A 27,441-nucleotide genomic window follows, 5' to 3' on the forward strand; every position below is an offset into this window, starting at 1 on the left:
TAGGTAATCTTATTTCTGTTCCACCTGACATTTCAACCTCTCTTTTCAGCTATAAGTATATAAGTACTTATATGTAAGTAAAGAAATGTACCCACATCATGTTGTTTTTTATTCTATGCTTAACATGTATAATGCTAACAACACAGACTTGATGTCCAAAACATTTCTATGAACAGCTCATTACTGGATGACTGAAATAATTTTTCCAAGCCACGTGGAGGTTAATGAGTCAGTTTTTGAAAGCAAGGAGAGAAAAACATTAGAATTTAAGGTGACGTTTCTGTTGCGTTGTAATCCAGAATACAGAATAGTCAGAGAAAAGCAGAAAGTCTTTCTTCTTAAATTTTCTGAAACCCAAGGTGTGCATTAAGATGGTACATGCCTACTTCCCTTTGCCTTTACCCTTTTTTCCTGCATGGAACATAGATATGACCCCTAGACATGCTGCAGATGACCATGAGGTTGAAAGATACATGGAAGATGGTTAACACAGGATGATAGAGGAGACCTGCATACTTGGGCAGCCTAGACAGCTCCTGCCAGCCCCCAACAAAACAGCCTAGCCTTCTTGCCAATCAAGAAAAAAAATCCCTTCTGGTAACCCACTGTAAGTGAATTTCTGTAAAATGTGGCCCAATGTATCCATAATTGATATACAAATATTAGTTTAGTGGGTGGCACCTCTCCATGAGCATGTCGACTTCATGAGACTGAGATTTTTGACTGTCATGTGCAGTTGTCCCATTACAGTGCCTGGTGCATGGGAACAGCTCAACTGTGCATACCCATTGAAGAAACAGATGCATGGTCAATCGAATTTCCAGATATATCATATGTTTCCATGAAAAAAGTAAACATACAGCATATCTCCTTCCAGTTTATTTTTCTCTCTAGGACCAATTTACAGTCTATCAGCAGTGCATGAGCACCTGTTTCACCACATATACAAACCCCTCCAAGATTATAAGGATATCATTAAGCTTTGTATCACTGTCAGTTAAGTGGTAAACATAGTTTTCTACATACTTTGCATTTTTGTTTTTCATGAGATTCAATGTTTTACATGGGTAAGTTGTTAGAACATATTTATTCAAGATGAGGCATTTGTCTCCTGGTAAGACATCTTGGTCTAATGCTGACTCTGGGGTGTGGACATTTGGCTGTTGACTGTGAGGTGGCTATCTACATGTGGAGTGGAGGAGTCCTGGCCTTGGATTGAGGAGAACAAGGTCAACTTCTCACCTCACTTGTTTCTGGCTTTTGTGACCTTGGACAAGTTTAACTTTTCTCTCTCCTAGTCTTAGTTTTCTTGTCTGTAAGTGACAGCAATGATGCTGTCTTTGTTGGCTTGGGCTGCCATAACAAAATACCATAGATTGTGTGGTTTAAACAACAAAATTTTATCACAGTTCTGGAGGCTGGAAGTCTCAGAGCAGGGTATAGCATGGCTGGATTCTGGTGAGGGCTCTCTTGCTGGCTTGTAGAGTGCTACCTTCTCACTGTGAGAGCTCACATAGCCTTTCCTCAGTATATGTGCAGAGCTCCCTCTCTTCCTCTTTTTTTTTTTCTTTTAAATAAATTATTTAATTTGGAAGACCAAGTGCAGAATCTTCCTCTTCTTATAAGGCCACCAATCCTATCCAGTTAGGAACCCATCCTAATGACCTCATTTAACCTTAATTACCTCTTGTAAGTCCTGTCTAGGAATAGAGTCATATTGGGGTTTATGGCTTCAATATATGAATTTGGGGGGATGGGGAGACAATTCAGTCCATAGTAAACACTTTCTCAAAGAGTAGTTATAATGTTTATAAGAGACAATGTAGGTAAAAGTAGTTTCAGTTGCATGCAGCTAAATGCAGTTTAGTATCCCTTCAGAGTCCTCCGCAGAAAAGGCACCTGATAAATATTTATGTGGCCTTAACCTAAGGTATTATTCTTTATATAGTGCCTTCCCGTGTAATGATTGATATCATGTTTATCATTTTGCAGTGCAGTTTATTTCTTATAGGGTCATGGCTAACAAGAAACATGGGAAGAATGACCCTCACTAATAGAGTCATTAAAATAATGTAATTTCAATTTTTTTTTCTTTTGAGGGACTATTAGGTTAACAATGATTTTTAAAATTTATTGTAAATATGAGTGCTATAAAACAGGAATTTCCATATTATGTTGGGATTATAAATTGGTATGATCCTGAATAGCAATTTGGCAATGTATATGTTAAGAACCTTAGAAAATGTTTTTCACTTTTGATTTAGTATTTCCACTTCATGAAGTCTATCCTTAGGAAATAATATTTGAACAAAGATTTATGTACAAAGATGTGTGAGCTATATAATCTATAATGTAATGCATAAAAATGGGAATCAATTGAAGTAGTCAATAACAAATACATAATTATCAATACATCCATAAATTATACATCCATAAAAAAGTTTCTAAGTATATTTATCTAAATATATATCATGACACCTAAATTTATTTTATATATGATACATGATGTGAGATATATGTATATATGAATGAGTATATATGATATACATATAAAAAGAATAGGAGATACTAGGAGTTATTTTAATTTTGTCTTTATGTTTCCCGTGTCATAAACTTCTATGAAGAATATTTTAATAGTTTTATGCATAGAAAAAAAGAGCTAATTTTTCTCAGCCAGGTGTTCATTTGTCCTTCTTTGATTGTTCAAAATACCTCCATTTATCTTCTTCTAGGATCACTCATTTTCATTGGTTTATTTGCAAGATGAAACAGTGTCCAGCAGTGACGACTGTTGGAAAAGATATGTCTAAAAGCTGTTGTCTCCCCCTGGAGAAAAGAGAGAGAGTGATTGATTCACTTCTGTAATTTATCAGATATGAGATATTGTATTTGACTCTGAGAACAATGATAATGATGATGGCTAAAGTTCACTGGATGTTTGCTCTGTGCCAGGCAGTGTTTTAAGCACTTTACACAATAGATACCAATGCATTTAGTTGTTCCAACAACCTTATGAGATACCTACTGTCATTCTCCCTGCGTTATAGATGAGGAAATTAAGGCACAGAGAGGTTAAGTTTCCCAGGTAGCACAGCTGTTGGATAATGAGCCTGTGCAGTAAACCCACATCCTCTAGCCCTTGAATGTCTGTACGCTCTTAAAAGATGAATGTAACCTAGTCAGTGTCCTAAAGTTCCATTTGATCTAAACTTGAAGGATAAAAATTTATCCAGCGAGGAAAAAGACTTAGTGTTTTTCATAAAGAAGATACAGCGATGAAGGCCAGGCCGTGGGGACTGTCTGATTTTTAGAGCCTAGAACCCTGAGCACTCTCTCTAAACCCTCCAACATGCTCTTACTCTGTTGCCTGCTGAGCATCTTTGATCCACTCTTGAGGCTAGCAGTTTTCCTTCCATTCAAGATCTCAGAACGTGTATTGTTCTCTGCAGATTTTTTAAACATGCAATTTTATTTTTTAATTGTTAAAAATATATTTATTTCAGTGCACTGAAGCTCAAATGTGTGTGTTAAAATCTAGTGTCCAAGGTTCATTACCCCAATTGTTTAAGCAAGTCTAACAACAAAAGGGGCATATTTTAATTTTCAATTTTTTTTTTGTTCTAGCCTACAGCTGAGTTTGGGCCAATAATAGTAGACAAAAAAGTGAAAAGAAAACCAAGGACAAGAAAATAAAGGAAGGGAGAATTGGGGGAGAGGAGGGAGAAAAGTGAAAACAAAAGTTTATTCATATTTCTCTTGAATCCAATTCTTTTACCATTTGAAAACTTGATATGGTCAGAGAATAAGCCTAGAATTTTAAGTGATGAGGATAAGGTTTTAACACAGGTAGCCTCCTCTACATAGGTCTATTTCCTCATAGAATGAGAGAAGCCCCATCATTTCTGCTCTTTTACCCTTCTGAGCCAGCAGCAAGGAGATCTACTATCAAGGCATGAGCAACTGTAGAAACATGAGAGCAGATGTCTCTATTAATTATTCTACAAATTGCACATTGGATGATAAGGTTACATGAATCTTTAAATCAGCAAACCAAAGTCCCATTATTATTACATATTTTTTCCTCCTCAGAACTGAAGTGGGGCGGGGTACAGTGACTCATGCTAGTAATCCCAACAATTTGGGAGGCTGAGGCAGGAGGATCACTTAAGCCCAAGAGTTTGAGACCAGCCTGGGCAACATAGTAAGACCCCATCTCTACAAAAAACTTTTTAAAAAATTAGCTTGGCATGGTGGTGTGCACCTGCTGTGGTTCCAGATACTCAGGATGCTGAGGCAGGAGGATGGCTTCAGCCCAGAAGGTGGAGGTTACAATGAGATGCGATTGCACCACTACACTCCAGCCTGGCAGCCTGGGCAACAAAGTGAGACCCTGTCTCTGAAAAAAAGAACTGAGGTCAAGGAGTAGTAAGAAAGTGGCTCATTCTCCAGATTTACTCCCTTTTTCTTAATTATAATGAACTCATGATACTTGAGGATATGTCAAACTGATCTTCAGACCCCAAAGAAATTACTCAGAGCCTAGAATACCTTTCAGGAAATGTTACAGTGGTATACTCTACTCAATTTAATTTTATGCTTGGTCATCCAGGATTACACAGGCTAAAGGTAGGAAAAGTTTCACTAATTTTTAATGTCTTTTAATTTAGGACTACTGGGATTGTCTGTCAATGTGCTGAATATATATATCCTTCCAAATCTGGAAGATTTAAGAGAAATGATAGTTATCATTCTTTAAGTCCTTAGGAATATGCCTAGAGAGCTAATTTCATATATTCAGGGAAAAAAAGTGTATTTTTTCTCAACCTGTTGGACCCCGGTAAACATATTATGATCAACTGGCATTTTCATATCAAATAATTTATGAAATTCTTATAATTTATAGAAGGCCAACTCCTACCAAAGTCTTCAGTCATAAGCTGCTTCAAGTCCTTTTAGGAGCGTAAAGATGGTTATAAATAAAATTTGTCAAACAGCAGTAAACACAGTGGTTTATATGCATTAAGGATCTTTAATCTTCACATACTTCTAGAAGGTAGGTGCTATTACCATCACCGCAAAGGTATAGAGAAGGATACTAATGCACAGAGAGATTAAATGACCTGCCTCAGACTCCCACATCTTATATGTGGTGATCTGGGAGTCAAACTTGGAGTCTGTCTCCAGAGGCTTCACTTTTTGTCATCACTGAGCAGTGCTGTGCAGCCATTTTACTAGCATGATACCACGTCTGGAACTAGTGTTCTATAGGTGCTATTTCATTTAATCTTCACCCCATCTTTATGAGTAGGGCAATTATTACCACTCTATAGGCTCAGGGTAGTTGAGTTTGTCAAACTGTGACTGAAAGACATTTAATTTTTGGCATACTATTTACTTGTGCTCAAGGTATATCAAGCAATGGACTGATCTCACTCAACAAAGTATTTTAAAAAGATGATTTATAAAATAGAAATGGGAGAAAAAAACTACAAACTGTCTAGGAATAGGATGTTATGTTTGCACATTATTTTCAGTAGAAAAGAGTTTAGTATGGATACTCTCTTCTTGTATAAACCAAGAATGTTAAAAGAAAACAATTAGTGATTCTCTAGAAACACTTAAGATTGGCTGTGCAGCACTATGGCTATCTCTGTGTAGTATTTTCCACTGACAACCAACATTTCCATGTTAGGTAGGCCATGTCTTCACGATCTCTGGCACCAGAGTTTTTCAACTCCTCCATTTTTGGTAAAAATATCTCATAAAGGAACAAGTCTAACCATGTGAGTTTGTTTAGTTTTTTGTTTTTTTGACAATGGCTTTGTAACAACATTTAATAATCTGCATATTAGAGAAGCACAGAAGTAGGGCAAAAAAAAAGTTATGAGGGTAATTACAAATATTATAAGAATTCCTTAAAGTACAAATTGTCTCCAAGAATTTAATTGGCTTGTCTTAGATGAATAGGTCTCAAAGATCAGTTTGGTCAACTTTAGTTAAACAAGTTCATTTTTCCTAATTGATTATTTTGACTCAAATGTGGGCCACAGGCAGAAATAAATTTTCTAGTAAATATTCTTATTTAGGAACTTTTAGTCAAGTTATAAAGGTCCTTGTTACAAACCTGCAAAAAGTTAGCATGCCAATATCTTAGTAAAATATAACTGAGATTTGTTTATTTGCTTGTTTTTTAATACTTGGGAGGGCCAGATCAAAATTTCATCACTGGAGACAGATAATGGAGAAAAGGACAAAACAGAATAATACCACAGGTAAAAGAAGGAAGAAGCTGTCTATTTCAGACCTCATCTTCCTCTGTAGACTTTGAAGAGGAAACTTCCTACTTCCAGAATTCTGGAGGTCTTTTAATGAATCTCAGAACTGTATTTTTAGTGATAGTGTATTTCTCAGTGAGATTCCAAATGTGTTTACACTGGGAAGCACATATCCATCTGCTCGGAAGTATAAAAGCAGTATTTGTTGTTTGAAGTACTGAAAATGGAGGTTCCAGCATTGTTATAATGTTGTCAGAGAAGACTGGTTATTACATTAAGATATGAATATAAATCATGGCTATATAAAAATTAGAAAAAGATTGAAGTCTTATTTTAGAGTGACAATCCATAGTAAATTGAATGTACCACATTAACAAACAGTAACAACTTTTTAAATAAGTAAAGGCTCAAGGTAGTCATTATCTTGAATGCTTACTTGTGTTTCTCTGTAGCTATAGTACTTGATAGAGTCAGAGCTGTTTGGATTAACCATAGCCCTTAAACAAAGCAGGCAATTGTGTTCCCGCATAGGCATGACAAAAACAGAGGCAGTCATCCAAAACCTGCATGGTCCTCTACGCCCACACGTATACAGTACGTGATTTACAAACCTAAAGTGGCGAAAGCAACAGTATCTATTCTAAGGCAATCATATGTTCTCTTATCTGTTTATCAATGGTTATTCTAAACTGTGTAAAAATGTTATTTGCATAAAACTACACTGTTTCTTGTGATTTGTATTTTGTACCCTCCAATTTAGAAATTGTCCAGGTATCCAAAGATTGAGCATTAATTTACTCAATTTAATAATATTCACCTAAATTCTTAAAGTTATCATACACTGTGAACTCAGTACTTAAGCTCACACATAGAATCCTTATAATTAGTAACATAAAATTTAATTCCATTTTTAAAAATGACATTATCTATTATCATTTAATTTGGTTCAATGAATAATTTACAATTTTAGAATAATAAATAAAGTGATGTTAACTCATGTAACCAGTACAACTAGTGGAAGAAATTTAGTAAATGCAAGTTAAATTAGCTTTTGTTTTTGTTTTTTAGAATATGAACCCTAAACTTGTGTATACTATAATATTCTGCTAACATTATTTTTACAGTATAAGAATAAAGAAGCCATTTTTAAAATGAAATTATTAAGCCAATTTGTCCAAAAAATAATCTTGATTAGATGTATTATATATTTTCCCTATTAAAAAAACCTAATAAAAGAGGTATTAATATTTTTAAGTTATTTAAAAATTGTGAAGTATTTTTTTTACAAAATACTTTAAGCTGTTAACTAAGACCACTAATGAAACTCACAGTTAAACTTTTTTTCTCTTAATTAGAACTTAAAGAGGTAGCACATTTAAAGCACAAGGAAAATTTTTGATTTTTTTTTAGACAAATGAGTTTTTATTTAAATTGATGTATTTTAAGTCTTTATGTAAGCCAACTGAAATTTAAGATTACATTATAATTTATTAATTCCCTTAAGTGGATAATTTCACAATTATTTAAATTCATAAAATAAGATAGTCTTTTCTGGGCACGGTGGCTCACGCCTGTAATCTCATCACTTTGGGAGGCCGAGGTGGATCACCTGAGTTCGAGACCAGTTTGGCCAACATGGCAAAACCCCATCTCTACTAAAAATGCACAAATTAGCCAGGCGTGGTGGTGCACCTGTAATCCCAGCTACTGGGGAGGCTGAGGCAGGAGAATTGCTAGAACCCTGGAGGCAGAGGTTGCAGTGAGCCGAGATTGTGCCACTGCACCCCAGCCTGGGCCACAGAGCAAAATTCTGTCTCAAAAAAAAAAAAAGATAGTCTCAATCTTATTGCCAATTAGGAAAGCTAACCGTGCTAATAGAACAGAATTTAAAGTGGGTAAAAACAGAGCCATAGGTTATCTATTTGGCATGTTGATCAGTTAAAGAAATAAAAGGATGTAATTAAGATCAGAAGTCCCTCAGGTGGCACCACTGATGAGAATATGAATAATTCTGATTCTCAGTTTAGAAGAAAATTCTAGTTTCCTAGTTTCCAGCATCACATCCCTTACAATAAACTCGTTAAGGTTTAGAAAATATTAAATCTTTGTTTTATTCAGATATTGAAAGCACTCTTTTTTTTCCCTGACTCAATAGTCCAATTTGTAACAACATTATGTTTCTTCTGTCCTCTAACCTTACTTAAAGAACGTGAAGGGGCAATAATGTGAAATTACTAAAATTAATAATAAGCTGTAGAGCCTCTGGCATAGCAGTTATTGAGACCAGACATTCGGTTTCCTTGATTTCCTTTTTGTCTCCTGTTAGTCCTAACACTTTCTTAAAGTCAAAAGTTATAACAGGGCAGCCATTTTATATTCATATCATCTTAACACAGGAATACTGGTTTTGCAGATATCGACAACTATTTGGACTCAAAAAAGACAAGTTTTGGAAGGTGGAAAGAGGCATACAAGCACAAAACATCAAATCCCATGTAAAGTCAGAAAGAAAAACACCAACTCTAACCCTGTGTCCTCACAGAGAATATCAACATCTTCAAACAAAAACACCCCCAAAAAAGGTTAATAAATAAACCAGATTTCCTGTCCTCTCCACTGACTAATCACTTAATGATGTGACCAGAAAACCAGAATTCAAATTCTACTACTGCCACCAATATGCAACCAATCAGCCAAGTCCAATTAGAATAACCAAAACAAGAAACAAACGCGGACGATAAACTTTTAGCATGCAAAAGCCAAAGGAAAGTGAACAGAAAACTCAAAGCGTCCAGGGATAGACAAGCTGTTTCCAAGACACACATTTCTGTTGGTTCTTATTGTATGACTCACATAAACACTGTCTTGGTGGAAAAATCAGAAATAAATGACCAAGAAGTTAATAATTTGCTTACTGGGTACTTGTACAGAACAGAGAACAAGCAATAGAATTATTTCAACTAACACAGGCAAAAACATAATTTATGTAAGAGAAAGGGGAAAAGGCGGGGAAAGAATACTGAATTTTGTTTGCAGATTTTGGTTACACTGATTAGTTAGTTGGCAGGTAGGAGAGTGGTCAGTCTGAATGGGAATAAGTGACCAGGTCCATTAGAGGCATAGAAAAAAAAAACCATTTAGGCCCGGCGCGGTGGCTCAAGCCTGTAATCCCAGGACTTTGGGAGGCCAAGGCGGGCAGATCACCTGATGTCCGGAGTTCGAGACCAGCCTGACCGACATGGAGAAACCTCGTCTCTACTGAAAATACAAAATTAGCCAGGGTGTCGTGGCGCATGCCTGTAATCCCAGCTACTCCGGAGGCTGAGGCAGGAGAATGGCTTGAACCCGGGAGGCGGAGGTTGCTGTGAGCCAAGATCGCGCCATTGCACTCCAGCCTGGGAAACAAGAGAGAAACTTCGTCTCAAAAAAAAAAAGAAAAGAAAAAATAAATTTACTTGTGAGGGACTCTGGAAATTTCATTTCTCATCAGAATTTCTCAGATAAGTTATCTAGGCAAGGCAGCCTGTGATTGCACAGCAGTGTTCAAGTATAAGGCCTTGTCTGGCACCAAAGACGGGCCTTAGTTTATTTCCCAGGTGTGAAAGAAATTGCAGATTTAAAATCACACAGTCCTTATGTTAAATAACTGTAACCTAAATTACATGGTATTTAAGTTTGTAAAAATCTGCTTTAACACTAAATTTATTGTATATTCCCGGTTTTTAATGGAGAAAGCAAACTTCTAGGTGCTAAAAACGTGTTCAAGACTTGAATAAAAAGATAGGTAGACTACGTCTAACCCTTCATCTTAAAATCTTTACGTGGAAAAGACCATGAGTAAAATACTTAAGGGAATGTGGAATTTCCCAGGCCACAAAGCGGCCTGCAGTTGTCTAGGAAGGGAGGGTCCTCTAGGAGACACAGTGTATGTGCTAAGTTTAATGGCGTCTCCTCTTCATTCTCCCACCCAGCGCCTAGTCCTTACTGGCCTTCAGTTCAGTGTTCGAAGGCTTGTCAATTTACCCAGCAGTTAAGAGTTGGCTTCTCCTAAAGCAACTTTCAAACTTTTCTGCATGTTACAAGCCCCCTACGGAGATTTTAAGTTTCAATCAGGCAACACACCATTTATGGCTGACTGAGCACTGGGATTCAAGCAAAATTTGATTTGATTTGAATCTTGAATAAACCAGTTGAATAGAATAAGATGTATGAAGCAACATCTGGCGCAGTGCTTACATCTTTAGTTCTGTACTGCCTTAGTGTTGTTATCAAAACTGACGCATATTAGGTTAAAAGACTATTACCGGGGCAGTTGGAAACCCAGGAGACACACCCTTCAGTATACTACGAAGGTGTGCGCCACTAAAACAGAGGGGGTGTCCTTCCTTAGGCAGTTACTGCCCAGGTTCCCACTCCGGTCCGCTATGTAAATCAGAGTCTCAAAACAGCTTTCCCACGATTGGTTAATATTTAAAATGACAGGACAGCCTATTGGCTAGAAGCTGGTGGCGAAATTATGACATTACGGCAACCGTTGATCCTGGCGACGTAGACAGGGACAGACAGCTGGGTCTGAAACCTAAGCGAGCTTGAGGTTATTTCCGGGAACGCCGAGTTAGCAAAATGGCCGCTTGTCTCCATTTTAAATTTAAGCACAACGAATTGACCCCAAACCCATTTTTAATGGCTGGCTTCTTTCGGGTTCAGGACCCTTTGTCCCTCTCTAAGCTGCAACATTTGTCCCCACCCCTCTCCAGTCCCTACATTCTAATACCCCTCCGCCGCCAAATAAAATTTGGCGTCTGGCCACAGCTCGTTTAGTGGGTATGTGGGTGGCTCTTAAAAGAGCCTTTGGGGTTAGGTGTTAAGACGCTTACTTGGAATGTTTACTTGGAGCTGGTGTACTTGGTGACCGCCTTGGTGCCCTCCGACACAGCGTGCTTGGCCAGCTCTCCGGGAAGCAGCAGGCGCACGGCCGTCTGGATCTCCCTGGAGGTGATGGTCGAGCGCTTGTTGTAATGCGCCAGGCGGGAAGCCTCGCCCGCGATGCGCTCAAATATGTCGTTAACGAAAGAATTCATGATGCCCATGGCCTTAGAAGAGATGCCAGTGTCGGGATGGACCTGCTTCAGCACCTTGTACACGTACACAGAGTAACTCTCCTTGCGGCTGCGCTTGCGCTTCTTGCCATCTTTCTTCTGCGCTTTGGTCACCGCCTTCTTGGAGCCCTTCTTCGGGGCGGGAGCAGACTTGGCTGGCTCAGGCATCTTAAAACACCAGAAATGTGTCGAAAGTAAAGAGCAGATTTCTGCTACTTATAGGGCTTTTATGCTAATGAGGGATGGAGAGTACCTCTTAGTTAATTGGAAGACAAACTGCAGAGTTGTCATCCGTGGGCAGAGCTATGCAAATGAGGTATGAAAGTACAGCTTTTCTATTGGCTATCTGACTAGCATTTGCTACCGACCAATCAAAAAGTCGGATTTACTCCCCAGGAACTACCTATAAAAGCAGCCATGTTTTACATATTTCTTGATTTTGTTTGTTTTCTCGTGAGCTTAGGCCGCTGGTTTTGGTAATTTTGTCTGATTGCAATGTCTGGACGTGGTAAGCAGGGAGGCAAAGCTCGCGCCAAAGCGAAATCCCGCTCTTCTCGCGCTGGTCTCCAGTTCCCGGTGGGCCGAGTGCACCGCCTGCTCCGCAAAGGCAACTACGCAGAGCGGGTTGGGGCAGGCGCGCCGGTGTACCTGGCGGCGGTGTTAGAGTACCTGACCGCCGAGATCCTGGAGCTGGCCGGCAACGCGGCTCGCGACAACAAGAAGACTCGCATCATCCCGCGCCACTTGCAGCTGGCCATCCGCAACGACGAGGAGCTCAACAAACTGCTAGGCCGGGTGACCATTGCTCAGGGCGGCGTCCTTCCTAACATCCAGGCCGTGCTTCTGCCTAAGAAGACCGAGAGTCACCACAAGGCCAAGGGCAAGTGATTTGACAGGCATCTGAGCTCCCGGAAACGCTATCAAACCCAAAGGCTCTTTTCAGAGCCCCCCTACCGTTTCAAAGGAAGAGCTAACCTCACTGCTTGTAGGTAGAAGGAAAAAAGGTACTAAGGTAAGTTAATTTTATGCCAACCTTGAGCAAAGCGTATTACTGCTTTTCGGTTTTTGGGGAGCTCTGTTACTAAAGGTTGGTCTGTTTGTATGTAATAGTAGGTCAGTTACGTACTATCATACTCTAAGGAAATATTCTAGTTAATGCTTTGTAAGATCGACCATAGTTAGTGCCTAACAGTTTACATGCAGGGATGCCTCGTGATCTAAAAACTTCCTTGTGATTACTTTAAAAATGTAAATTGAAGGCAAAACTCTAACGTGTTGGTAACCTTGTTTGGTCCTCCGACTAGTCCCCCGTCTATTTTTTTCTCAATTTAGGCTGTAGGCAGCCTCACTTTCCTAATTCTGTGAGAGTTACAGGTTCCATTCCTGCTAAAGTGCAGAGTATATTACCTAAAAGTTAACCAAGGAGTTGAAAGGTGTCTGTAAAAAACAGACTAATGTCCCTAATGTAGAACGGTGCCTGACATGCAACTTACTCTTGTATTTTAAGAAGCTCAAGCGTCTAGGTTGCCATTACAGGCAGAAAAGGAAATAGAGTGGGGCCTGTGGCCACTCAAAAACCTTTGCTTTCTGCTCACCCCTCTAATCGTACCACTTTGGGAGGCCGAGGGGGCTGATCACCTGAGGTCACGACTTCGACACTAACCTGGCCAACATGGTGAAACACCTCTCTACTAAATAAAAATAATAAATAAAATAAGTCGGGCGTGGTGGCACATACCTTGTAATCCCAGCTACTCTTGAAGCTGACGCAGGAGAGTCGCTTGAGCCTGGGAGGCGGAGGTTGTAGTAAGCCGAGATCGTGCCACTGCCCTCCAGCCTGGGCAACAGTGAGACACGGTCCCCCAAAAAAACCTTTGCTTCTAGGGATCTGGTAACAGCTGCCCCATCCACAAGAAATGGAGATCTGGGACCATGGACAAATTTCTAGAGACCTATTTTCCTGGATTCTGTGAATCTCGCCGAGGTTTTCTTCCGGATCTCGGTTTCTGCATTTTTTTGTTTGCTTGCTTGCTTTTTTGAAACGGAGTTTTGCTCCTGTTGCCCAAGCTGGAATGCAGTGGCGCGATCTCGGCTCACTGCATACAAACTCCGCCTCCCGGGTTCAGAGGACTCTCCGGCCTCAGCCTCCCTAGTAGATGGGATTACAAGCGCCCGCCACCAGTAGAAACGGAGTTTCACCAGGTTAGCCGGGCTGGTCTCGAACTCTTGACCTCAGGTGATCCGCCAGCCTCTGCCTACCAAAGTGCTGGGATTACAGGCATGAGCCACCGCGCCCGGCCGGTTTCTGCTTTGATCGGAATTAAGTGGGCAGAAAAGTCTAGGCGGGCTAAGTCTTGCCTACGCATCTGCGCCCAGCTGCTCAGACTGGCCAAACAGACCCAGTCGTTTAGTCTAACGCTTCTGGAACTCCACTGAAGCGTTTTGCATTGTTTCGTTTGGAGCCTTCAAATCCGAGTGTGTGGCAGGAGATAATAATCCTAGCAGAAGCTGTTTACTGCTGACGCGCCTCCCACTTCCCAGATACTGACACCGGCTCGGGGCGGATCCAGCCTTTTCCGCTCTTCCCTCCCTCCACCCCCTCCTTTCCCTACAACTACCCTCAAAGGAAAAGGGTTGGATGTCCCATTTGGGTGAAAACAAAGTGGCATAAAAGCAAATGGTCACCTTTGATAGCCACATATTAGAATTTTCCGAGGGTATTTTTAAATTACAACGATTCTAATGGGCAGCTGGGCTGAGAATCATCAGATCTGAAGGTCTGGTTTCACATGGCTCTTGGGCTGAGAAGACCGGATTTTCCCCCCCAGCATTTCCTGTATGTCCGAGAATTTCGATCCTAAGGTTAGAATTGCCTTATGGGCCTTGGAATCCTTTTTATTCACAGGCCAAATTGCCTTTGATTCCAGCTCCCAATCGGTGTGTGACCTTGGCCTAGGGCTTAATCTCTTCCTACCTCCATCTCTTCCTTGTATGCTTTTGCTCACCTTGAAATGAAAAGAACCTGGCTCAGCAAGTGTAGATTCTGAAATCAGAAAACAGGCTGAATAAGAGAGATGGTTTATTAGGCACTACTGTGTGCCAGGCACATTTCATGAGCTTCCAGTATGTTAATTCATTTAATCCAACAATCTAAGAGATAGGTTTTATCCTTATTCCGAATTTTGAGATGAGCAAACTAAGAAACAGCTTAAAGAACTTAAGTTCTAAGGCCAGGAAAACAGTACTTATAACAGCTGACTATTCTATAACCACACCTCCTTAAGAGATTATTGTCAGAAAAATAGAAAGAGTAAAACATCCATACATAATGGGTAAACTTTGTCCACATACCAGAATGTTACTAATGGCTTTCTAACCTGAAGAATTTAAGGGAAGGAGGAAAGGTAATTTTCCCCAGGGAATCTACACGAAGAGGTAAATCTTGACAATGTATTAATACTGTAAACCCAGGGAAAAAAAGCCAGTACAATTTTTATTTAGGGTGTGGCAAATAAAACAAAGAGACACGTGAAAACATGGCTCAGTAAAGAGCTACAAGACTTGGTGCAACTGACTTATTGTGGTGAGTGAGAAAAGGAGAGAGAGAAAACTTGAATTTCAATTCTTCTCTCTGGGCTCCAATAACAAGATTTTGTATTCCGTCTATTTAGTAGTGAATGATACATTGTGTTAAGTTTGTTAACCTAGAGGCTTTCATCTTAAGCAGTACTTAAGATGTAGACCCCCCTCTTATTCAAATACTGATAATAGCATAGAACTTGGCATACAAGAGACACTTGGCTGTTGGGCATTGAGAAAATGTTGAACTGAATGAATCAATGACTAGGCAGCCAGGAAGCACTTTGTTGTAGAGAGTTGGTTTATTACTAAGGAAGACATTAAGTATTAAATATTAGACTAATAGGTTGCTAATAGTGTTTTCTCTTTCCAATAGAAAATGTCTTCTGAGGCTGATCTGGTGTCTCACATCTGTAATCCCAGCACTTGGGGAGGCTGAGGTGGGTAGATCACCTGAGGTCAGGAGTTTGAGACCAGCCTGGCCAACATGGCGAAACCCCGTCTCTAATAAAACTACACAAATTAGTCAGGCGTGGCGGTGTTCACCTGTAGGCGCCTGTAGTCCCAGCAGCGCCTGTAGTCCCAGCTACTCAGGAGACTGAGGCAGAAGAATCACTTGAACCCCAGGAGGTGGAGGTTGTAGTGAGCCAAGATCGTGCCACTGCACTCCAGCCTGGGCGACAAAGTGAAACTCCGTCTCAAAAAAAAACCAACCCCATCTCTACTAAAAAATACAAAAATTAGCTGGGCATGCTAGTGCACGCCTGTAGTCCCAGCTACTCGGGAGGCTGAGGCAAGAGAAAATCACTTGAATATAGGAGGGGGAGGTTGCAGTGAGCGGAGATGACACCACTGCACTCCAGCCTGGGCGACAGAGTGAGACTCTCAAAAAAAAACAACAAAACAAAAAGTAACAACAAAAAAGAAACTATATTCCAAAAATCCAAATTTCATTGGCAGTTTGTTCTGGGAGCTTCAGACACATAGAAGTGTCAGTTAACCAGTTCTTACCTAAGAGGTACTGCTAAGAGCCTAGTCCCTAAGCAAAGGGAGCTTCAGAGAAACACAGAAGGTGCCAGTTAACCAGTTCTTACCTAAGAGGTACTGCCAAGAGCCTAGTCCCTAAGCAAAGGACATTCCTCGTAGCTCTGTCCTGTCTCCTCATCTCCAAAATACTTTACCTTCTACTTTGAAATGCCCACTATTATATTCAAAAGCCCTAGTTACTTCTGGGGAAAATTATCTATTGAGCAATGAATTTCGGTAGCTTCAATTGGATTCCAACTCTTGAGCAAGTTTTCATCTCCCTTGCCTGAATGGCCCTGGGGAGGACTATTTAAATTGGGGCGAGTGGATGAGGATGCTAAACCTAGAGGTCTCCCAATTACCAAAGGCACCTGGGCACCAGGGACAAAAGTTTGTCTCAGGAATTTACTGAGATATGAGGCTGAGATAAAATCATTTTTTGGTACATAAGGTATCCTGAACAAAGCAGATTAGTTTAACACAAAATCAACAATCGTAATTTCCCTTTTTAAATTTCCAAATCTATGTAGCAATATCCTTTCCTTTAATTCATTCATCATCTCTATTCACTTTTTGTATTCTGTAAATCATTTGAACTTTTATAAGAATTATATTTTCCCCTTGAGGTCACAAAAAAGAAAGTATTAGAAATTTTATAACCAGTTTTTAAAAAATTATATTTTAAGGTTAAATACAAACCGTCTAAAGGTTTGTCATCTGTTGATCCTAAATTATAATTATAAATTTATATATTCCTGTTGAATATAATGCATGTGTGTTACAAGATTATTAGCAATTTGAGAATTTCCCGTGCATATTGGAGATGAGCAAATGGAATAAGTGTTCATGTGTAGCGACAGGATTCTCTATTTTATTTCAATACTTAATATTGTACCAAACCAAGTAAGAGGAGCATCATGAGAAAATGTACTAAAGGACAGTCATTACCTATATTTACACCTAGAAAAGAAAACTATATTATTGATAAACTGATAAATCTATTTTATGTATTTATTTATTATTTTGCTCTGTCATCCAGGCTGGAGTGTACTGGTGCGATTTCCACTCATTGCAACCTCCTGCTCCCAGGTTCAAGCAATTCTCCTACCTCAGCCTCCCTAGTAACTGGGACTACAGGCATGCACCACCACACCCAGCTAATTTTTATATTTATAGTAGAGACAGGGTTTCACCATGTTGGCCAGCCTGGTCTCAAACTCCTGACCTCAGGTGATATGCCCACCTCAGCCTCTCAAATGCTAAGATTACAGGTATGAGCCACCGCGCCCAGTCTGATAAATCTATATTAAAAAGAATAAATATAACCATTGCATCTTCAACAGAAATTGGAATATGGCATGTAGATTTCAAAATAAAATGAATTCTCTGGCATTGAATTACTGTACTCATGTTGAAGAAATGTCAGAACTTCATTGGATGTTATTATATTACAGTTGTTTGTTTGAGTTGTAGTTTGGGCAGAGTAAAGGAGCCAACATGTCTTAGGATTTAGAACTTGTGCACATTGCCTACAGTTGAAAGAAGAAAGCGTGCTAAATTCCAGCCTCTTTGGTATGTGGTTGGGACGTAAAGTTTTACCACATCCTTCATTGTCTTAGCCTACTCAGGCTGCCATAACAAAATACCAGAGACTGGATGGCTTAAACAACAGAATCTTTTTTTCCATATCTAAGAGGCTTGGAACAGAAATTCATTTTCTCACAGTTTTGGAGCCTGGAAGTTTAAGATCAAGGTGCCAACATAGTTTATGGTGAGAATCTGTTCCTGGCTAACAGATGGCTGCCATCTCACTGTGTGTTTGTATGGTGTTTCCTTGGTGCCTGCGTGGAGAGAGAGCTCTAAGTGTCTCATCTTCTGTAAGGACACCAGCCCCAATGGGATTAGGGCCCTATCCTGTGATCTTTAGTTTTATGTACCCCCTAAAGGCCCTATGTCCAAATGCAGTCACACTGGGGTTTAGGGTTTTAATAAATGAATTTTGGGGGACACAGTTTAGTCCATAACATTCTGTCCTTGACCTGCCAAAATGTATGTCCTTCTCCCATACAAGATAAATTTATTCCATCCCAGCCGGGCATGGTGGCTCACACCTGTAATCCCAGCACTTTGGGAAGCCAAGGCAGGCGGATCAGAAGGTCAAGAGATCGAGACCATTCTGGCTAACACGGTGAAACCCCATCTCTACTAAAATAAAAAAAAAATTAGCCAGGCGTGGTGGCGGGCGCCTGTAGTCCCAGCTACTCTGGAGGCTGAGACATGAGAATGGCATAAACCCGGGAGGCAGAGCTTGCAGTGAGCCAAGATGGCGCCACTGCACTCCAGCCTGGGCGACAGAGCTAGACTCCGTCTCAAAAAAAAAAAAAAAAATTATTCCATCCCAACAGCCTCCTGAAAGTCTTAACTCATTCTAGCATCAATTCTGAAGTTCAAAGTGTCATCTAAAAAATCATCTAAATCAGGTTACGGGTGAGGCTCAATGTGTGATTCATCCAGAGACAAAATTCCTTTCCAGCTTTGAACGTGTGAAACCAGAAATGTTACATGCTTCTAAGGTACAATGGTGAAACAGGCATAATAGACATTCCCATTAGAAAATGGAGAAATAGGAAAGAAGGAAGGTGTAATGTGTCCTAATCAAGTCCAAAACCTGGCAAGGCAAATTCTGTTAGGTCTTAAGAAAAACCCTCTTTGGCTTGATGCCCTGACTTCCAGGCCCAGTGGTGTCTCAGTGTCACCTCTGGCTCTGTAGTTGGCCTACTCCATCTGCCCTGCCTGAAGTCTCGGTCTTTCAGTTTGGTGGGGTCCCACCCAGGCAGCCATCTGTGAGAGACTCCCACACAGTTCTGCAGGGCATCTTTGAAACAGGTAGAGTCAGCCTTGACTACATGTTCCCACCCCCACCCTATCCCATCTGTACTCTCTGAGTCTGAGATCAAAGTGGCAGCTCTGGCCGCTCCTGCCTGTAATCCCAGCACTTTGGGAGGCCAATGAGAATGGATCACTGGAGGTCAGGAGTTCCAGACTAGCCTGGCCAACATAGTGAAACCCCATCTCTACTAAAAATACAAAAATTAGCTGGGCGTGGTGGCAGGAGCGCTACTCGGGAGGGTACAGATTTAGAGCCTGTAATCCCAGCTACTCGGGAGTCTAAGGCAAGAGAATCCCTTGAACCTGGGAGGTGGAGATTGCAGTGAGCTGAGATCACACCATTGCCCTACAGCCTGGGTGACAGTGAGACTGCCTCAAGAAAAAACAAAAAAGAGTCAGCCCTAGTGATTTTGTAAGTTGCCTTTGGTGGGTCAGTCTTTCCTTTTCTTAAAGAACAGTACACATTGACAGCCAGGTAGCTCTATGATCCTGTTCTATAGAATTCAAAAAGTCGACAACCTTCCTTTGTTCCTTTCTGTTTTCTCTGCCTACGTTAGTTTAAATTGGCAGTGTCTCTGCTGGAATAATCCCATCTCTCTTCCTGGCTTCTGCTGAGATGGCTGATTAAATCCTTGGGTCACACCCATTATCTCTTTATCAAATGGTTGTTCAGGCTAGGCTCAGTGTTTCACGCCTGTAGTCCCAACACTTTGGGAGACTGAGGAGGGCAGATCACTTGAGCTCAGGAGTTAGAGACCAGCCTAGGCAACATGTCAAAACCCCATCTCTATAAACACCAACAAAAAATTAGCCAGGGTGTGGTGGTGCATACATGTAGTCCCAGCTACTTAGGAGGCTGAGGTGGGAGGATTGCTTGAGCCTGAAGGCAAAGGTTGCACTGAACTGAGATTGTGCCACTGCACTCCAGCCTGGATGACAGCCAGACCCTGTCTCAAAAAACATAAAAATAAAACCAAGAAAAAAAAGAAAAAGAAAACATTGTTCAACCATACCTCTTCAAGAAAAGCTTTCTCAATTTTTACAATATAGATTGAGAAATCTATCCCAAATCTCCAAGTTCTGATTGTGTTTTGCTTAAAAATTCCTTCTTTATTTCGGCTCTTTCCTCTCACAGTTTACTATAAGCAGTAAGGAGGACCTAAATCACACCTTCAATACTTTGCTTAGACATCTCTTCTGGTAAATATCCAGTTTTACTGCTTATAAGTTCTTTCCAGTAAACACTACAGCGTAATTCAGCCAAGTTCTTGACACATTGTAACAAGAACGGTGATTTCTACAGTTTCCAATAACCTGTCCCTCATTTTCATCTGAGACCTCACGAGAGTTGACTTTAATGTCCATATATATATATTTTGTGTGTGTGTGTGTGGCGGGGGGAGTGGAGTCCTGCTCTGTATCCCAGGCTGGAGTGCAGTGGTGTGATCTTGGGTCACTGCAACCTCCACCCCCCGGGTTTAAGCGATTCTTCAGCCTCAGCCTCCTGAGTAGCTGGGACCACAGGAGCACATCACCATGCACAGCTAATTTTTGTATTTTTAGTAGAGACGGGGTTTCGCCATATTGGCCAGGCTGGTCTCAAACTCCCGACCTCGTGATCTGTGCCCTCGGCCTCCCAAAGTGCTGAGATTACAGGCGTGAGCCACCACGCCTGGCCTAAAGTCCATATTTTAACCAGCATATTTAATATTCTATCCATGATTGTTATAAATCTAAGTTTCTATGAAAATGGAAGCTTTCTGTCCAGCTCTCTTCCTTTCTGAGCCTTTGCCAGAATTGCCTTTAATGTCCATATTTCTTTCAATAGTCCCTTCACAATTGGCTTTTTCTAGTATGAACCTCAAACTCTTCCAGCCTTTACCCATCACCAATTTCCAAAGCCACTTCCCCATGTTTAGGTATTTGTTGCAGCATCCCACGCCTGGGTACCAAAACTTAGTCAGCTTGGACTGCCATAACAAAATACTACAGACTGGTGGCTTAAACGATAGACATTTATTTTCTAACAATTCTGCAGGCTGGAAGTCTAAGATCCAAGTTGCCAGCATAGTCAGTTTCTGGTGAGGATCTCTTCCTGGCTTAAATTATTTCACAGACGCCAGGCAGATAACCATATCCATTCTTTCTTGTATTCGTTAATAATCAGAGCTAAAAGTGTAGGGCTCTAAATTTACACTTCAGCAAATTGTTCTGTTATTAAGTATTCACCTAAAAATGACCAGACTGTACTATCCTCTAAATTTTAGAAACTTGGATCTTGGCTCTGGTCCCTAGTCTTTGTTCTGTCTCATTAATGGCTTCATCAATACTACGGTTCCAAAGACTATCTATATGCAGTAAACTTCCAATTTTACATCTCCAGCCTGACATTTTTTCTGAAATGCAAATGTGTGTAGCCACATTTTCACTTGACATCTCCATTTAGAACTCTAATAGGTCTTTCACCCTAAACACTTCCAAGACACAGGAATAAACGTGCTCCTTAAGCCTGTTATCCCTTCCAGTTCTCCCCAGTTCAATAACTGACACTACCATTTAGTCAAAGCAACATTCTAAGAGCGTCACTTGCTACATTTCCTTCATCTCTACAAATCCAAAGTATCTGTGAGTCACGTCACCTACATATTCAATACATGCAATAATTCATTCTCCATACTCCTTACCATGACTTAAGGGCCCACTCAGTGACCATCTCTGGCCTCTGTTCACCTCTTCTGCTGTTCTCCTTTGCTGTTCCAGCCACGCTGGTCTCTTTTCACATCAAGCAGCTAAGCTCTGCCCATTTAAGACATTTAACTTCTTGGCCTCAATCTCTGAAATGCCTGTTTGATTTTTCTTCTGGTGAGCTCATTTTCACTCATCAGGTCCCAGCTCTGTTTCAGACAAGGCTATCTAAAATAGACCTACCTAAATGGATTAAAAATCTGAGAATATGAAATAACAAATATCAGATGACATTTTAGGAGACGCTTTATATACCTCATTTGTGTGTGTGTGTGTTTGGAAATGGTGATGGGAGGGTGTCATTGCTAAGTGAGGAGGAAACACAAAAGCCATCTAGGAAAGGACACAGACTAGATAGGTCCAAAAGTGGTTTAAGACAGAATATATGTAAAGAGAGTTGTAGAAAGAGCAATAAGTTGGGATAAAGGATTTCCAAAATATATACGGGGTTAGTAACCTCAATTTACAGGGACAAACTGCAAAACGTTAGTAAAAAGGCAAACAACATAATATAAAAGATGATTAAACGGTGTTTTATATCATGTATTAAATTCATATGGCCAATACATATGAAAAACAAGAAACAAAAAACCTTCCTAGTAATTCAAAATTATGCATATTAATACAACAAAGGCATACCATTTCTTTTTTTTTTTTTTTTTTATTTGAGACAGAGTCTTGCTCAGGTACCCAGGCTGGAGTATAGTGGCATGATCTCAACTCACTGCAACTTCCACCCACTGGGTTCAAGCGATTCTCCTGCCTCAGCCTCCCGAGTAGCTGGGACTACAGGCGACTGGTACCACGCTCAGCTAACTTTTGTATTTTTATTAGAGATGGGGTTTTACCACGTTGGTTGGCCAGGATGGTCTCGGTCTCTTGACCTCGTGATCTGCCGGCCTCAGCCTCCCAAAGTGCTGTGATTACAGGCGTGAACCACTGCACCTGGCCTAATTTTTGTATTATTAGTAGAGATGGGGTTTCACCATATTGGCCAGGCTGGTGTCGAACTCCTGACCTCAGATGATCCACCCACTTCAGGCTCCCAAAGTGCTGGGATTACAGGCATGAGCCACTGTGCCCAGCCTGGGATACCATTTCTTACCTATGAATAGACAACCGCTAAAGCCAGTATACTCAGGACTGCAAAGGATGAGGAAGAATTGCCATTGTCATATAGTTTTTCATAACTTTTCCTGACAATGTCTATTAAATTGTATTAATAGACATTTGGAAAGGGAGAGTGTCAACAATCTAGAATAAAGGCCCCACTAGGTAAGGTTACATATGTAAGGACTCTTTCAAAACTGTCACAAGAGGTCAGGTACGGTGGCTCATGCCTGTAATCGTAGCATTTTGGGAGGCTGAGGCGGGTGAATCACTTGAGGTCAGGGGTTTGAGACCCGCCTGGCCAACATGGTTAAAACCTATCTCTACTAAAAATACAACGATTAGCCATGCATGGTGGCACATGCCTGTAATCCCAGCTACTCGGTAGCCTGAGGCAGGAGAATAGCTTGAACCCAAGAGGCAGAGGTTACAGTGAGCCGAGATCGCACCACTCCAGCCTGGGCAACAGAGTGAGACTCCATCTCAAAACAAAACAAAAAAACTACTCAAAACTGTAATAAGAAAAAAACCTAATTATACATGTAAAACATTTAAATAACTAAAATAAGAATACTGTTGACATAGTGAGACATCCATTTATACTATGGAATGTTATGCAGCTACCTGAAACAATAATCCGGTGAAACAAAATCACACACACAACTGATGAGAGTAAATAGAGAGCCGTATGGAAGAAAACATACCACAGTAATTATCTCAGAGAGCTGAAACTAAGTTGGTGCAAAAGTAATTGTGGTTCTTACCATTACTTTCACTGGCAAAAGCTGCAATTACTTTTGTACCAACCTAATAGAATGGGGTGAGGAGAGGTAAACCTTTATAAACATCTCTGTGTGAACTGTTTAAATGAGCAAGTATATTTTTTTTAAAGTATAAAGAGAGAAAAAAGTAAGCTTTCTCCATTTCCCACCTCAAATTATGTTGTCACTCATCCTGTTTAGATTCTTTCAAATGCAGTTTGAAGTTTTATTTATGAGATTCCTTGTTGTTTGCCTCTTTCCATTAAACCTAGCTCCACAAAGTAGGGACCTGATGTATTCATTCGCTGTTATATCCCAGCATCTAGCAGAGGGCCTGACACTTGGTGGGAACGCAAGTATCTGGTAAATAAACCAGAGAATAGATATTTTTTTAGCCCAGAAAGCTGTTTCACTGCACAGAGTGTAATTATCTGAATTTCTATAAAAATGTCTATCTATAAATCATTGTCAATACATTACCTACTCACCTTACCCAGCTACCAGGAACACTATGAAGTTTTGAATTACACCCCATTTGTTTTCCACACTCTTACCGTTTTCCCAGTTTCTGCACTGACCTCTCCAGACATCATGTGTACTGATAATTCTAAGTTGTCTAGATTGTTAATTCTTTTAAGGGCCTGTTCTCTGCTAGCTGGTATCATGCATAAAATAATTCTCTTTAATATGCTCTGGGTCTAGGGTTAATAGATGTTTGCTTAAAATCATGGAAAGAAAATGGTCACACAGCTGGTGTGTGTGATCAAATTTGTGCTGTTTCATCCACTTAATGTTTACTTTGGGGTAATGGAACCTCCCAGCTTTTATTTTCCTTCCTTCTTTCCTTCCTTCCTTCCTTCCTTCTTTCCTTCCTTCTTTCCTTCCTTCCTTCCTCCCTCCCTCCCTTCCTTTCTTTCTTCACAGAGTCTAGCTCTGTTGCCCAGGCTGGAATGCAGTGGTGCGATCTCAGCTCACTGCAACCTCTGCCTCCTGGGTTCAAGCGATTCTCCTGCCTCAGCCTCCCAAGTATCTAGGATTACAGGTGCATGCTGCCACACCTGGCTAGTTTTTGTATTTTTAGTAAAGATGGAGTTTCAGATGTTGGCCAGGCTGGTCTCCAACACCAGGCCTCAAGTGATCCGCCTGCCTTGGCCTCCCAAATTGCTGGGATTAACAGGCCTCAGCCACTGTGCCCGACCCCAGCTTTTATATTCTAATGCTGAGATTATTCAGTTAACACTCTTACCTGCTAGGATAAGTTTGTTGGAGAATTTTACCTTACCTTGTACCCTTTACCTTCACATCTACCTGTACCCTGACCCTTCACATCCTTTCCATATAATATATCTTCAGTAAATACAGGGAAAAAAACCCAGAATGATTATGTTGACAGCAAAACATGTTTGTGCAGAAACGGAGTAGTCACTATCTAAGCCACAGAGACTTAGGAGTGTATTCCCGGGGTTATGTATCATTTTAACCATCACTGGATCTTAAATCCCAGTTGCTAAATTGAAGGGAGATACATGACTCTTTTTAGGGCTTTGCTCTCCGATACAGTAGCCATTAGCCACATGTGATATTTTAAATTTAAATAATTAAGTCAAAAATTCAGTTTCCTCAGTCTCACCACATTTCAGGTTGCTGGTGTCTACTGTATTGGATACACAGACATAGAACATGTCTATCATCACAGAAAATTCTATTGCATTGCACTGGGATAGGTACTTTTTGTGCCCTTGGGCTGATAAGTTCAAGTGCACTTAACTAGCTTCCTCCAAGTGGAATCAGAGGATAAATTTACCATACAAAATACAGGACACCCAATTATATTTGAATTTCAAACAGGCAACAAATAATTGCTTAAGTATGCCCCTCACTGCACACCCAAATATTACATGAGACATTCTATACATTTATATATATATATATATATATATATATATATATATATATATATATATTTGAAATTCAGATTTAACTGGACATTTGGTATTTTTAATGTGCCAAATCTAGCAACCCTATCTGAAGAGCAAAACTGGAGTGTCTAGTCTGGATAGGTCCTTTTACACCACAGGGAGTTATTTGAGGAATTGAGAAGAGCTGTGGTACCTGTAAAGAACTAACTCATTATGAAGAAAAGGATCTGTAAGTTTTTCTGTATGTGTAAGGAAGGCCAAGAAGGTGGTTTCCAGATATATTTACTTTTTCTTCTCTCTCTCTTAGGTTGCAAAAGCTTCTCATTTCAGAGAGATGCCAGGATCCTAAGTGCCTGCCAAACTTACCAATTCTAAGGAATAAGTGGATGGATGGCATTACTGATTCCTACATTACTGATTGATTCTGCATCCGCAAATTGTTTTATTAAAAACATTCTACATCATGTGTGGGGAGATAAGGAGGATAAAATGAAGAGAAAGAATATTATTGAGGGGAAGTTCTTCTGAATACAAAATGTGTTTATTTTTTTAAATAAGTATTACATTCACAGGGTTCAAACTATTTGAAGTAAAGAGATATATATAAAGAATCCATCCCTCAACTTACCCAGGTGGTCACTTTTCTTTTTCTTGTGTATCTGCCCAGTATTCATTCCTGCTGATATCAGTCAATAATGAATGATACGTGTTTTCTTCACTTTTTTCATTCTTGTCAGGTAGCAGACTGTGTAGACTTTTCTGCACTTGCCCTTTTCATAACAATCTATCTTGGAGAACTTTCCCTATGAGAACATACAGAGCTTCCTATACACAGTTGCATGTACTGCATTATGCAAATGCATTATATTTTATGTAACCTGTCCACTGTTGGTAGGCACTTGAGTTGTTTTAGTCTTTTGCTATCAAACAGTTCTGGGATGATTAACCCTGATTTACTGCAAAATTGAAATTGCTCTGCTATTCTGCTGGAATGGTGGTAAGTGAACTGAAAATTCCAGTCACTCTTGGGCTAGACTCAAGGTTCTTAAAAACTATGTGGCCATCACCAAATTAGTTATTTTGAACCTTAATTTCTTCACCTCTAAAATGGAGGTAATACTTACCTTAAGTGGCTATGAGAATGAAGATCATGTGTATGAATTGTTTGGTGCTCTAAAGAACAGCACAAATAAAATTATTTTCAAATTTAATTTTAATTGAACTATGTGTAATTTCTTAATTTTGAAATAATTTTATTTGTAATGTGCATAATCTTATTTAATGTATAATGTATACATTGTAATAGAAACAGATTTCCCAAATTCCAGCCTGGCATGAGGTAATAAAAGGTAACGCAAAGGGAGAGGAAAGCATGTGTCATTAATTTTCTGCCTAGGACACCTCCCTGGTTAAATTGCCATTTCCTTTCTTCCTTGCATAATGATTAGGAAACACATCCTCCTGACCTGCCTGCCCTCTTTTGCCTCCTTTTTCATCTGCAGTCAAGGTCTGGTTTTAAGACTGACTGTTACTTTTACAAATCTGTGTGTATTGGTGGCTAAGGGCCTGTATGGTCCACTGCTGTATTCCCAGGTCCCAGCATGGTGCCTGACGCTGCCTGGTAAATAGTAGTCACCCGAGAAATGGCTGATGAATTCATGAGGCCTACTCTGTATGGAAATTTCAATTCTGGCCCCGAATTTTCAGGAGCTGGCAAGAGAGCCACCTTAATATCATAGGCTGAGTTGGAAGAAGGGAACACCCAATTTATTCTTAAGAAGTACCTTGCCCAGGTACTGTGGCTTAGGCCAGTAATCCTAGCATTTGGGGAAGCCAAGCTGGGCAGATGGCTTGAACCCAGGATTTCGAGATCAGCCTGGACAACATGGAGAAACCCCATCTCTACAAAATATGTAAAATTTAACTGCTTGGTGGGCCTGCACTTCCGGTCCCAGCTACTCCAGGGCTAGGGTGGGAGGATTGTTTGATTCCTGGAGGTCAAGGCTGCAGTGAGCCATGATCGCAGCAATGCGCTCCA

General features: G+C 40.3%; 2 protein-coding genes across 4 annotated transcripts; one reads left to right on the plus strand and one right to left on the minus strand.

The window, feature by feature from the left end:
* Nucleotides 1–864: 864 nt before the first annotated feature.
* On the minus strand, nt 865–12,221 carry H2BC4 (H2B clustered histone 4). 2 transcript variants are annotated; one of them, XR_010157592.1, is made up of 3 exons: nt 11,153–12,221; nt 9,480–9,670; nt 865–2,826 (listed from the first exon to the last, which is right to left on the minus strand). XR_010157592.1 is itself a non-coding variant. In XM_063812177.1 (2 exons), the coding sequence occupies exon 1, from the start codon at nt 11,540–11,542 to the stop codon at nt 11,162–11,164; it is 381 nt and encodes a 126-aa protein (XP_063668247.1). In that variant the 5' UTR covers nt 11,543–11,558; the 3' UTR covers nt 865–2,826; nt 11,153–11,161. The 2 variants fall into 2 exon arrangements, 1 of the variants encoding a protein (XP_063668247.1); XM_063812177.1 differs by lacking the exon at nt 9,480–9,670 and having other exon boundaries at nt 11,153–11,558.
* H2AC6 (H2A clustered histone 6) lies at nt 11,810–26,614 on the plus strand. Of its 2 annotated transcripts, XM_003311048.6 has the most exons (3): nt 11,810–12,386; nt 15,330–15,393; nt 25,711–26,614. In XM_003311048.6, exon 1 carries the CDS (start codon nt 11,870–11,872, stop codon nt 12,260–12,262), a length of 393 nt encoding a protein of 130 aa, XP_003311096.1. In that variant the 5' UTR covers nt 11,810–11,869; the 3' UTR covers nt 12,263–12,386; nt 15,330–15,393; nt 25,711–26,614. The 2 variants fall into 2 exon arrangements, with proteins under 2 accessions (XP_003311096.1, XP_003311095.1); XM_003311047.6 differs by lacking the exon at nt 15,330–15,393.
* The last annotated feature ends 827 nt before the right edge of the window (nt 26,615–27,441 follow it).

Source organism: Pan troglodytes, chromosome 5 (assembly GCF_028858775.2).
Source record: "Pan troglodytes isolate AG18354 chromosome 5, NHGRI_mPanTro3-v2.0_pri, whole genome shotgun sequence".
Classification (NCBI taxonomy): Eukaryota; Metazoa; Chordata; class Mammalia; order Primates; family Hominidae; genus Pan; species Pan troglodytes.